The sequence below is a fragment of the Gigantopelta aegis genome, chromosome 1 (genome assembly GCF_016097555.1).
Source record: "Gigantopelta aegis isolate Gae_Host chromosome 1, Gae_host_genome, whole genome shotgun sequence".
Classification (NCBI taxonomy): Eukaryota; Metazoa; Mollusca; class Gastropoda; order Neomphalida; family Peltospiridae; genus Gigantopelta; species Gigantopelta aegis.
The window spans coordinates 7,632,610-7,645,868 of NC_054699.1; the positions used below are offsets into that span (position 1 = coordinate 7,632,610).

The window sequence follows — 13,259 nt, forward strand, 5'->3', positions numbered from 1 at the left end:
AAATTTTCTTTTTTAAATATTATTAAATAGTCCGATCCTCTCTTCTTTCTCTTATTTTTTTTGGGACTGTCCTTCTAAAATGCTCCAAATTATATAAATATTCGAATCGAGCAGTCAATTTTTTTTGGGACTGTCCTTCTAAAATGCTCCAAATTATATAAATATTCGAATCGAGCAGTCAATTTTTTTTTTTTTTTAAATTCTATTAACTTTTTTACTAATTGCTATTTTCAAAATTCTGCCCATTTTCAACTCCCCCCCCCCCCCCCCCCCCCATCCTGAGTCAGGCCATCGATCTTATATAATTTTTCTTTTTGACCGCCCGATCTAATCTAGCAACCAAATTTAATGAGCAGAATTTCCTCTTAATTATATTAATTAGTTATGCACATCAACATTTTAAAAGCCCACTCTTTAATTTTTGGATGTAAATTACAAAATTGTCCCACCGTATCAAGGTCACGGTCATGGACACTAATATCGAGTATGAGCCCCATGAGAAGCAATGACGGCTTGGCACCTCCTACGCATGGAATCAAATAATGCTTGAATCACAGGCTGGGGAATTGTAGCCCATGTTTGTTGCAAAGCCCGGAGCAGCTGGGGTAGCGTTTGTGGCGCAGGGTTACGTTGCCGTAAACGTCGATCTAGTTAATCCCACAGGTGCACGATGGGGTTAAGATCAGGTGATCTTGAAGGCCATGGCATCACTCCGACATTGTGTTGATTCAGGAAGTCTGTTGTTATACGTGCGCTATGTGGTCGTGCATTGTCGTGCTGGAAGATGACATTTTCTGCGTTGATGAAAGGTATGGCGTGACGCTGGAGAATTTCGTTGCAGTAACGTTGGGCTGTTAGCTGACCTGGGACATGTACACGGTCTGTTCTGTCAGTGTAAGTGATGGCCGCCCTTACCATAACACTCCCCACTCCATATCTGTCCACCTGCCGCACACAATTATTGGCATAACGCTCGTTACGTCGTTGGTAAACTCTAGCTCTGCCGTCGGCGCGTTGAAGCAAAAAACGCGACTCGTCGCTGAAAGCCACTCTTCGCCACTGCTGTCGACGCCATATCAGACAACGTCTGCACCATGTAAGCCGTAGACGCCAGGTATGGCAGAAGTTGATGATGAAGCAGTTAGGAATCTATCACGTAAATGTCGTAGACGTATGTATCTGTCTTGCGCCGATGTGGTAACTCTGGGACGACCGGATCTGGGGCGGTCACGTGACACTCCAGTTTGCTGATAACGGTGCCAAAGCCTAGATATTGTACTCTGAGATGTGTTGAAAAGACGTGCAACTGTTGATTGCGATTCCCCGGCTTCCATCCGGCCAATTGCGTTGTTACGTTGTGGTTCTGTCAGCCTGGGCATAATTTCAACCTTACGTAGCGACACTGTCGATAATGCATGTGTGAATGTAACTCAATTTTCTGTCAAGGAGTAGTGCACGTGCTGTACGTGCATGATTTGTACGTGATAAATGTGAGCTCTGCAACCATTATTATGGATATTGTGAAAAACATATTTGCACGTGCTGACGTCAAATCATGCGTTTTGTCAGCTTCAGAATTCCATGATATCATATCCACTAGTTATAGAATAAGATAATACTAAAACATTCACTATTGTGTTATTTCAAAATTAATCTTATGAAAAATATGCTCTATGCGTTTCTTTTTTTGAAGAGTATAGTTTAATGTTAAAACTGTTGCTATGTAGTATCTGAATGAGTGCTCAATCATTAAAGTTCTCAGGATTTCCATTCCATACAGTCATCATTAACATCAACAGGCTGTGTGCTATTGTTATTGGAGTCACCACTTAAAGGGACATTCCTGAGTTTGCTGCAATGTTTAAGATGTTATCTACTAAAAGAGACTTTTTAACGATTGTAATTACATATCAAATATATTTCTCTGCATAAAATATTAGTGGCAGTATATTAAACATATTTCTGATCGTTCTAATATTTGTACTAGGTTAAATTTAATTTTATTTACTAAAATATTATTTTTCGTACGTACGAAATTATTTGAAGACAAAATCCAGTTTGGGCATCTTACAAATATTAAGACGACCAGACACTGATGTTCTAAACAAGAAAATATATTTAATATGTAAGTTTAATCGTATTTTATTAGTTGGAAACATCTTACAAAGTAGCAAACTCAGGAATGTTCCTTTAAATCCTTAAAATGTATAAACAACTCATTAATTATAAATAAAGTTTTTGTCTTCACTTTACCACCAAACGTACTATAAAATTGTTAATAATATGTTTATTTAAATATTCCAACATGTTGCCTTAATTTAGTTTATATACAGTCGTTTTAATTTCCGTTCTAATATTTTGTAACTTCTCTTTTTAATATTTAGATTCTACGGTGGCTGAGAAAGGACATCACATCAAATTATTTTTCTCGATCGATCGACTTACTATCTCGATCGATCAACTTACTATTTCGATCGATAGACTTGCTATCTCGATTGATCGACTTACTATCTCGATCGATCGACTTTCGAAATCAAGGCTTTCCGTCAAGCTAGGCAACTGGGATAAAGTTATAGGTTATACTATACCAAATCAAATCCCATAGGCAACAACGTTAACGTTTGTGGTTAAAAACACTATATGCAATATATCAACCAAACTATGACATTCATCTAGGTAATCAGCCAACACACAAATACAGGCCACCACATGTACAGGTCAGTTTTCTTTTCTCAAACTGAAGAAGAACTAATCCCCATTCCCTTTGCCCTACCAATTTGGTCGAGATGATGTGAGCAGGTATGAATACACTGTACTAAACGCCACCCACTGTTAACACAACTCAAAGTACACCTACTTTTGCAATAGCTAAGACAACTACGTATGTGTCTGTAACAGATAGCATGATCTATCTGCAGCTTTGCTGATATGCATCGAATATGGAGGAGCATTTGTATATTTTTTTCTTTGTTACACTTGCTCAATTCGTTCAAATTGTGGGGATTTTTCTTTCTTTTCTTTTTTTCTTTTTTTGTTGCTTAACGGCACCTCTAGAGCACATTAATGAATTAATAATCGGCTATTAGATGTCAAACAAATGGTAATTCTGACACATAGTCTTGAGAGAAAACCTGTCACATTATACCATAAGCAGCAAAGGGTCTTTTATATGAACTTTACCGCAGAAAGGACGGCACATATAAAATATTTTGATATACCTGTCGTGGGGCCCTGGTTACACCATTTAAAAGATTGTGGACATTTTCAAACTGTGCCTGCCCAAACGAGTGGGATTTTCGCTCGGTTGTAATCCCTTCGTTTGAAATGTGTAATATGTTTATTGTTTGTATGTACATGTATGTGTGTGCGTGTATGTAGTATACATATATATGTATGTATGCATGTATGTATGGATGAATGGATGTAGGCAGGTAGGTGGGTGGGTTGGTTTGTAGGTACGTACGTACATATGGATGGTTTAAAGTTTGTTTTGTTTAACGAAACCACTAGAACACATTGATTTTTAGAGAGGAAACCCGCTACATTCTCTCCCCATTAGTAACAAGGGATCTTTTGTATGCACCATGTCACAGACTGGATAGCACATACCACGGTATTTGATGTATCACTCGTGACGCACTGGCTGGAACGATAAATAGTCCAATAGGACCACCGATGGGAATCGATCCGAGACAGACCGCGTATCAGGCGCACTTATCTAACAACCCACATGATGATATCGCGCTTCTTTTTTTGATCAGTGTAATATGTCCCCCCTTGTCTCTCTCTCTCTCTCTCTCTCTCTCTCTCTCTCTCTCTCTCTCTCTCTCTCTCTCTCTCTCTCTCTCATGATGATAATAACTAGTTTAACGTGCCCATATACCACTAGGGTTTCGAACACGCCCATCCCGAGTCCGACCTCCGATAAGATCGGTGGCCTGACTCGGGATGGAGGGGGAGGTGAAAATGGGCAGAATTTTGAAAATAGCAATTAGTAAAAAAGTTAATAGAATAAAAAAAAAGTAAAAAAAAAGGTTACAAGCCAAAAATAAAAAGAATTGACTGCTCGGCCGAATATTTATATAATTTGGAGCATTTTAGAAGGACAGTCCAAAATTAAATAAGAGAAAGAAGAGAGGATCGGACTATTTAATAATATTTAAAAAAAAAGAAGTAATTTCGACATAAAATTTTGAACGCAGATCTAAAAGTTTAAAGTCCGATCGATATGTCCACGCGAGGGGCCTCGTTAAGGTCGTTTGGGTGCACAGCTTAAAGGGACGAGATGGGTTGCATCCCGTCAAGAAAACCCCTAGATTGACAGTCGATAGACGTTGAAGGTGTAGTGCTGTGCTGAAATACAGATCTTGAGAAGCCGGATCCATCTGAACGAGAGAGAGTATCAGACTAGGGTATAGTCCAGTCGTCATGGTTTTGTATAGTGGTGCGGACGGGCCCGACTCCGGAGGATACGAGATGGTATCACTATAAAGCATGGTAAAGTCTAGAAAAAGAGTAGTAGGGGCCGACCCCGCTTTCTATTTCTTCTTAGAGTGGGGCGGTCAATCTTCCTGTGCTGCTAGGACAGGCTCGGACATGTAGAAACTAAACGCGAACAACCGTGGCGTTCTGCAGAATGGCCGTCATACGAGTCACAAAAGAACCAAGTCGACAGTCAGACGGAGAAATGACGCGGAGGCAAGGAATCTCGCTAAAAAAGAATCCACCCTGGTGGTGCAGGCTGTCGAAACGAGAAGCGTTCCAGCGTTCAATCAGTTCTAATGGCCGCATACATCCCAGTACAAAACATCATTTCGCTGAAAAAACAACGAAATGAAGGATCCCCAAGTCGAACACACGAAAGCACGTGCAGTGTGCACACGCGAAACAAACACGTCTTACCGCGTGGAGCTCCAGACTGGGAATGCTCGCTCTTGAAGTTGTTATATTGAGGAGGGACGTAGCCAGTGGTACAGCGTTCGCTCGATGCGCGGTCGGTGTGGGATCGATCCTCGTCGGTGGGCCCATTGGGCTATTTTTCGTTCCAGCCAGTGCACCACGACTGGTATATCAAAGGCCGTGGTATGTACTATCCTGTTTGTGGGATGGTGCATATAAAAGACCCCTTGCTGCTAATCGGAAAGAGTAGCCCATGAAGTGGCGACAGCGGGTTTCCTCTCTCAATATTTGTGTGGTCCTTAACCATATTATGTCAGACGCCATATAACCGTAAATAAAATGTGTTGAGTTCGTCGTTAAATAAAAAAGTATGATTGTTATGTTCCCAGTTATGAGTGCCTGCTGGGGTAATAAACAGACATAACTTCACATGCTGTTTCGCTTCCTATTTATTGCACGGGTTTATTTTGCGCATGTTCTTTCGCAAAATAAACGGGTGCAATAAATAGGAAGCGAAAACAACGTATGTGAAGTTCTGTATGTATTGCATACCTTCTTTTATGTTTTACAAAAACGGTTTTTATTTAAGGTCATAGCAACCCTTGGTTAAATCTATGATCAAAACTCTTTTCATGGATTCGTTTAACGTTATGAATCATACTCTGCTGCAGCCTTGTGTAATATTTTAAATACGATATGACGTCATTTGTAAATCATATATGACGTCAGTAAATAAAAGGCGCTAACTACATAACAAGAAAAAGGGAATTCCCCATTTAAAAGTTCCGGCCCAGATCACACATATGTACATACAAAATAAATTTATCACACGGTTTCAAAATGCCTTTATCACTATAGTAAGATTGAATAGGTATGTAATACATATTTTTCTTACACACCTGTCGGTGATAACACCATTCGTTATTTTTTATAAAACATAATGTTAATACATATACGTGTGATAGCAAGTTGACGAATGAATGAATGAATGTTTAACGACACCAAGACATACGACTTCCTGCTCCTAGGTGATGACCAGAGCTCAGTTTAGTCTGACTGAGCACCCCCCCCCCCCCCCCCCCCCCAACCCCCCCCCCCCCCCCAAAAACAACAACAACAACAAAAACCCAACGTCGGCTAGACTAGTTTATGCTAAACCAAATAAAATGGTCACGTCGAAAACCAGTCAAATAGTTCGCGAACGTTAGCGAAACATTTGCTGGCTGAACTTGGGAAAGTTCGCCACAACCATACCACCCAGTGAAAAAAAGCGCAATGGAAATCGACTACACTGTGATGTATTTGGGTTAATCTGAAATTGATTTCTCTATGACACATACGTTAATTAGAAGTACTAGGGCCGTAAATACGTATTAGTTGCAAATCACCATTGCAGTAAAAATTATATCTAGCGAAAACTCGTATAGTCTTCTACACACACACACACACACACAGAGAGAGAGAGAGAGAGAGAGAGAGAGAGAGAGAGAGAGAGAGAGAGAGAGAGAGAGAGAGAGAGAGAGAGAGAGAGAGAGTCAAACATGTCCTACCGGCCACCTGTATTCAGCGGTCACCTGCCTTAAGCGGCCACTGTTTCCCTCCCAAACGATATATAACGTAAATGCACCTGTAATAAGCGGTCACCTGTGTAACGCGGCTAGCAGCCACCCAAATCGGATCCCAAATCGTTAAAATACCTGTATTAAGCAGCCACAGTAAATGTTTTCCATCATATAAAAGGGATATTTAACAACAGAGATAAGGTACAGCACATAACCGATCTTCACACCTTCAGGAATACTAGTCCCGACATTTCTACTCTGTATCAACTGCATCAAGTGCATCAAATTGCCCCTGGGCAGGCTACGCTTGACATTTGTTGATTCACTTACTATGACAATACACCGCATGAAGTAGAAATTAAATAATTAAATGGAAAGAGAAAACAAACTTGAGAACGGTTAATTTAATACATTCCAGTTGCAGTTTTTCCCGAAGGACGCGACATGTTAAAAGTTTATTTATAGTAAACTGTGAACACACGTCCATTAACTAGCGGTAAAAACGCTAAAACAAGAAGAAAAAACATGCTTTAAAGACTCTATGTTGCAACCTGTAATCAGCGGCCACCTGTCTTAAGCGGCCACTTTTATCTACTCCCTTGTCTGACCGCTAAAGACAGGTTTGACTGTACACACACACACACAGAGAGAGAGACATACATACATACATACATACATACATATATATTATTATTATTATTATTATTACTATTATTATTATTGCATTTTGTTGTTTTTTGCAGATGTTGGTTTCATTAGTGCTACTAATCTGTTTGATGGGCACGAAAGGATCAGCTAGCATGGTTGTTCCATGTAACATCTACAATTCCTCGCAGTATGCAGGACTTTCCGCAGACTGCACCCACCGAAATCTTACAAGTGTTCCCTCAAATTTGCCATCTGGCATTGTTTTCCTAGATATCAGTGATAACAAACTTGAGGTATTAGACAATTTTGCATTTAAAACATTGCCAAAACTAAGACATTTGATAGCAGTAGATAATAATTTAAAATATTTAAAGATGAAAACATTTCACGGCTGTGCATCTTTAGAAACTCTAAATATTGCATCAAATTCTCTCGAATACAACATCAGTACCTTCCCAACTGGGGTATTTGAACCGCTAATAAATCTCACAACACTACATTTAGAAGAGAATATTGACACTCCGTTTGGATCTTACCCCGAAGGCCTGTTCAAACCACTGCACAATTTAGAAAACCTTTACATTGATATATTTGCCCACACAGTGTTTGACGAACAATTTGGTTTTCTGTATAATCTTCAATTTCTGAAATTATTTTGCCAACATGCAAACCTTTTTAACAAAACGTTTACAGCTTTTAATAGGTCTAAGCTGGAGTTTCTTTACTTGGATTCTTGCAGTTTGACCGATATAGAACTCGACACTTTTAAACCACTCATTTCCCTTCGTCATCTGAAGATAGAAGGACGACCATTAGGAATTCGAAAAGCATTTTTATCATTGCATGGACTTCAACACAGGTCAATGGAGACTATTCATTTTCATAGAGTTTTAGTGGCCATATTTAGCCTTGCAAAAGAAAGACTAGAATCGACAATGTTGGATTCACAAGCTATAAAATATTTGAGGAACATATGCGTCAAACAACTGATTGTGGTTGATTGTAATATAGTGGTAATAGATGTTCCAAGTCTAAGAGGAACCATTTTCTCAAAGTGTATTGAGCATATTGACATGCACAAAAACAACGTCCAAACTTACGATTTATCATATATTTTTACTGTATTTTCGTTCGTTCGTCTTCGTTTTTTGGATATTTCTTTTATTCACAACGGGAAAAGACGTTCTGTTCTGAAAGCAAGTACAACATCTGTCATCGATGCTGGAATCAGTATATTCAAATTTAGAAGAACCTCAAATTGGCCGATTACTTTACCACATAATATAAGCTTGATTAATATATGTGGTGTGACTGCAAATTTTGCAAAAATTGTTAAACCTGATTTAAAATTTGTTAATGGAGAAGCATTGAAAGTGATTAATATGAGTTTGATTGGACTGACATATGTTGGTGCAAAAATAACAGGTCTTGAAAACCTGGATACACTGGATTTCTCGTATAACCCTGATCTAAATATCGAACCCAGCTTTCTGGATGTATGTCCAAACATTAGAAAACTTTATTTGGGTGGAAAATCTCTAAAACAAAATTATTTGATGGAAAATGGAACAAGGCTCTTTCAAAATTTGAAACACTTAACAGAGTTAGACATTTCACATAACGATTTGAGTATTCTGCCAAAGGATTTGTTTAAAAAGAACTCTAATATAAAAGTGATTAATTTAGCAGGTAATAAATTTCAAATATGTTCCATCAATACCAAAGATACACCTCAACTTTCTATACTGGACCTTTCTGACAATTCTCTGAGCTTCCTCGGTGATACTACCATGGCAGAACTAGACAAGATGGTAGAACCAGATTCTAACAAAAGCTTCTCACTGATGCTGAAAAATAACTTCATGTTTTGTGGATGTAGCAGTCAGAGGTTCATTCTATGGCTGTTTGAAACTCCGGTGCAACTTGACAACGGCGGAAACTACAAATGCATATCACAAAATGGCTCTATTACAACTACAGGCGACATCTATAATCGTTTTGAGGGAGAATGGCGGTCCTGTGTTAGCCATTTCTGGCTTTCTCTGGCTGTAATAGGATTAATTATGCAAGCGGGGACTGTTTTGTTTATTATTTTAGTAATAAAATTCAAATCAAGAATTATTTGCTTTTTTCAGAGGGTCTTTGGAGCTCCATTACGCTTACCACAACGTCGTGACTTTCAATATGATGCGTTTATAGGTTACTCGCAATCTGGCATGCACTTTGTGTGCTTGAACATGGTACGGAATTTGGAACAAGTACGGAATTTGACACTTTATTTACGCGATCGGGAAATCCCCCCGGGGGAGGACATGGTTGACGGGATCTTGTTTGGGATAAATAAAAGCTGGAAAACTGTGTATGTGTTGACACCAAATGTCGATGAAGACCAGTGGATGACATTTGCAGTGAAAGCTGGCGTCTATAATGTAACCGATCTAAGAATTGACCGTGTGCTGGTGCTGGTGCACAGTGAGTATGATCAACAGATTCCTGATCCCATTTTACGCGTTATTGATGAGGACTGCATATTCAGATATTCACCACAAACCACTGACCGCGATCCGGTCTGGAATAACCTGTACGATGCTATTGTTGGGCGTCAACACTAAATCTGAAAAAGTGAATTGTAGTATGATAAGTTATTATCATAATATCATCTTGATTGTCAGCTTTGGCAAAGTAACCTGAGCCTTGTCTGTCAACCGATATGCTAATGTTGAATTCAAATTCCTGGCCTTCAGTTTTACTTCTTCTCATCCTCATTCTTCTTTGTCTGCTTCTTGTTCTTTTTTTCTTCTTCTTTCACTGCTTTTCCCTTTTGTTCTTCACCTTCGTTCCTTGGAAAAGGACATAGCTCAGTGATAAAGTGCTCGCCTGTTGGTGGGCCCATTGAGCTATTTCTTGTTCCCGCCAGTGGTTCTGGTCATCCAGGTTTTTGTAATACCCCAAAATGCAATTTCGATAGTTTTAAAAACGCACGTTCGTCTCAGAAGTAATGGTTATTGAGAGAGCTCTAGTTATTTTAGACGGTATTTCCCCATTTAAGGGGCGGAACGTAGCCCTGTGGTAAAGCGCCCGCTTGATGCGCGGTTGATCTGGGATCGATCCCCGTCGGTGGGCCCATTGGGCTATTTCTAGCTCCAGCCAGTGCACCACGACTGGCATATCAAAGGCCCTGTCTGGGATGGTGCATATAAAAGATCCCTTGCTGCTAATCGAAAAGAGTAGTCCATCAAGTGTGGTCTTTAAATAAAATGTTTTGAGTGCGTCGTTAAATAAAACATTTCCTTCCTTCCCTAGCTTCTCTCTTTTATAGTCTTATCCAAATGTGTTTGCAGGTTTGTAGATTAACTAATAAATTTAGTGTTTATTTTTACGAGCTCAAACTAGGGTCAGCGCCTTTAATACAGATATTTGCTTTATCGTATTGATAATTTCTTAAGTTAGTTTTTTTTATATAGATTTAATTTGTTGTTTGTTAATTGTATTACATGCATATAACACTGATTTATTTAGACATAAAAATCTGTAAGTTATTATACCATTTTAGTTTTACATTACAGTAAGATTATTATTTTGGATATTTGTGTTACATCCATATCCTAGAAAACAGTTCCTATTTTCCTAATAGTACTGCTATCTATTCATCTTTAATACTTCTAACTAAAATGTTTATTATCCATTTCTTGCATTTTAATTGTAAAATAATTGTTATTTTTGTATTTTTATTCTTTGTTGTTTTCATTATATCAAACATATACTGAAGCCACGGATCAAACGTATACTCATTTAATAATGTTGGTAAAGAATAGGTTTCATCATTACCTTTTGAAAACATGAATATTTGTATTGGTACCCAGTTTTTGTATTTATTAAATACAAAAAGCAAGCTATTTATTACATGTCCAATACAAAACTATTTAATAATCGTGTACATATGTTTTCATATTTTTGGAGAAAATCCTGTACATAACTTCCACCATTTCAGAAAAAGAAGAAAAAAAGTAAATATTACTTATTATTATTGCCGGTCGCCTCATTGGCCAATTGTGATGAAAATGTAAAATTTGCGATAAATATATCTGGGCTGTCGTCTGCCCAGGATAGTGGGTTAGTGGTTAACTGTTAGTAGTTATTGAGAGGGGAGTTAGTGTAGTAGCCTTAAACCTTACCCAGTGCCTACCAGCCGTAAGTCCTAACCACTAAAGCACTGAAGTCGGTAGCCGTTTACGAGGAGTTACTCGAAAGAAACCGAGCTATCTAAACATGTCTGGGAACTAAAAAAACAGCGAACAAATTATGAAATAAGCTGGCAAATTATCAAACAGTCGAACACGTACAAACGAAACTCCGGCCAATGTAACCTGTGCATTGAGGAAAAGCTCGCCATCCTACAAACAAAAGACAAAAACAATCTCAACAAAAGGACTGAGCTCATCTCAAAATGCCGTCACAATAGTAAGCTCAAACCACGCAACCGCACTACACAAAAATAAAAAACCTGCAATCTTTTCACCAGTGTTAGCTATCTGAAGATCGTCGAAGGGCGTGAAACTCGGAGTAATAGCGTAGGACAAAAGTGCAATATATATATTTCTTGCATGCTCTACTCTCTCTTAAAGTATTGAGCACCTTTCAAGCCTTTAATGATAACCACCAGTATTCTATATATATATATATATATATATATATATATATATATATATATATATATATATATATATATATATATATCACTAGAGTTAGCTATCTGAAGATCGTCGAAGGGCGTGAAACTCGGAGTAATAGCGTAGGACAAAAGTGCAATATATATATTTATTGCATGCTCTACTCTCTCTTAAAGTATTTAGCACCTTTCAAGCTTTTATATATATCACCAGTGTCAGCTATCTGAAGATCGTCGAAGGGCGTGAAACTCGGAGTAATAGCGTAGGACAAAAGTGCAATATATATATTTATTGCATGCTCTACTCTCTCTTAAAGTATTGAGCACCTTTCAAGCTTTTAATGATAACCACCAGTATTCTATATATATATATATATATATATATATATATATATATATATATATATATATATATATATATATATATATATATATATATATATATAGTTTAAACAATATTTATTGCCGTCAAAATGCGGTTTGGGATTGGCCAACAGGCAAGAGCCTATATTAAGGCCTCTCCCTACCTTTATAAATACAAGTTTGATACATCAAGATGACAGAAATAGTATAATAATTTAAATAAATTCAAATTAGCTAAGATGAGAAGAATGGAAGAGAGAGAGAAGAAAGGAAAAATAAAAATAGATAGTTGATATGATATTATTTAGTCACAGTTGGGAAGGGAGAAGGAGGAATAATGAATGGTTAGTTATCGAAACGTTTGCTATTAATTATAAAGTCTTGAACAGATTTAAATATAACACTATTTTCGTGGGTACTAAAATTTGGGTCACAAATAATAAAGTCTTGCAATTAAGATTGTGATATTTTGACAGGTGAGTATTACGAATTACATTATATAGTGGACAATAACATAAAAAAATGGTCTGCATCTTCAATAAGATGTCCACAAGTACAAAATGGACTGTCACTTACGTGTCTTGCAAATTTATGACCATTTAGATCGCTAGTTCCCAAGCGGAGTCGACTATGTAATATCTGTTGCTTTCTATCACCATCGTAAAAGTAGCATGGTATAATTGGGTCTGATTTATTTAATTCTGATTTAAATCTATTTAACGATGAAGAATTCCTAATATCGGACGTTATATTATTCCATAATTTAACTGCGGAAGGAAAAAAGGAATTCGCGAAGAGTTTAGTTCGACAAAAGTATGTAAGGAGGCGATCTACATTACGAGTGTAATATGGGTTTTTTTGCAGAAATGGGGCGTGGTAATTGTAATGTCAAGAATGTGGGGAGCAAGTTATTAGAAAGTTTATACATCATACATAGTTTATGGCGACTTCTCCTTTCTGATAAAGATATAAAACCAGTTTCGCTATATAGTAACTCGTGAGATGTTCCCCGAACAGAACCACAAATTGTACGCAAAGCGTCCAAGTGTATATTTTCAAGATTGTATGCCTGTTGGAGACTACAATTATCCCAAAGAATATCGGCATAATCAAAAATG

The 13,259-nt window shown here is 37.7% G+C and overlaps 1 protein-coding gene across 1 annotated transcript; it reads left to right on the forward strand.

Moving 5' to 3' along the window:
- The first annotated feature begins 7,207 nt into the window (after window positions 1–7,207).
- On the forward strand, window positions 7,208–10,074 carry LOC121387505 (toll-like receptor 4). The gene has a single exon (XM_041518684.1). It carries the CDS (start codon window positions 7,238–7,240, stop codon window positions 9,719–9,721), a length of 2,484 nt encoding a protein of 827 aa, XP_041374618.1. The 5' UTR covers window positions 7,208–7,237; the 3' UTR covers window positions 9,722–10,074.
- Window positions 10,075–13,259: the final 3,185 nt, after the last annotated feature.

Coding starts and splice junctions, on each gene's coding strand:
- LOC121387505 (XM_041518684.1), top strand. CDS start 7,238: ATGGGCACGAAAGGATCAGCTAGCATGGTTGTTCCATGTAACATCTAC.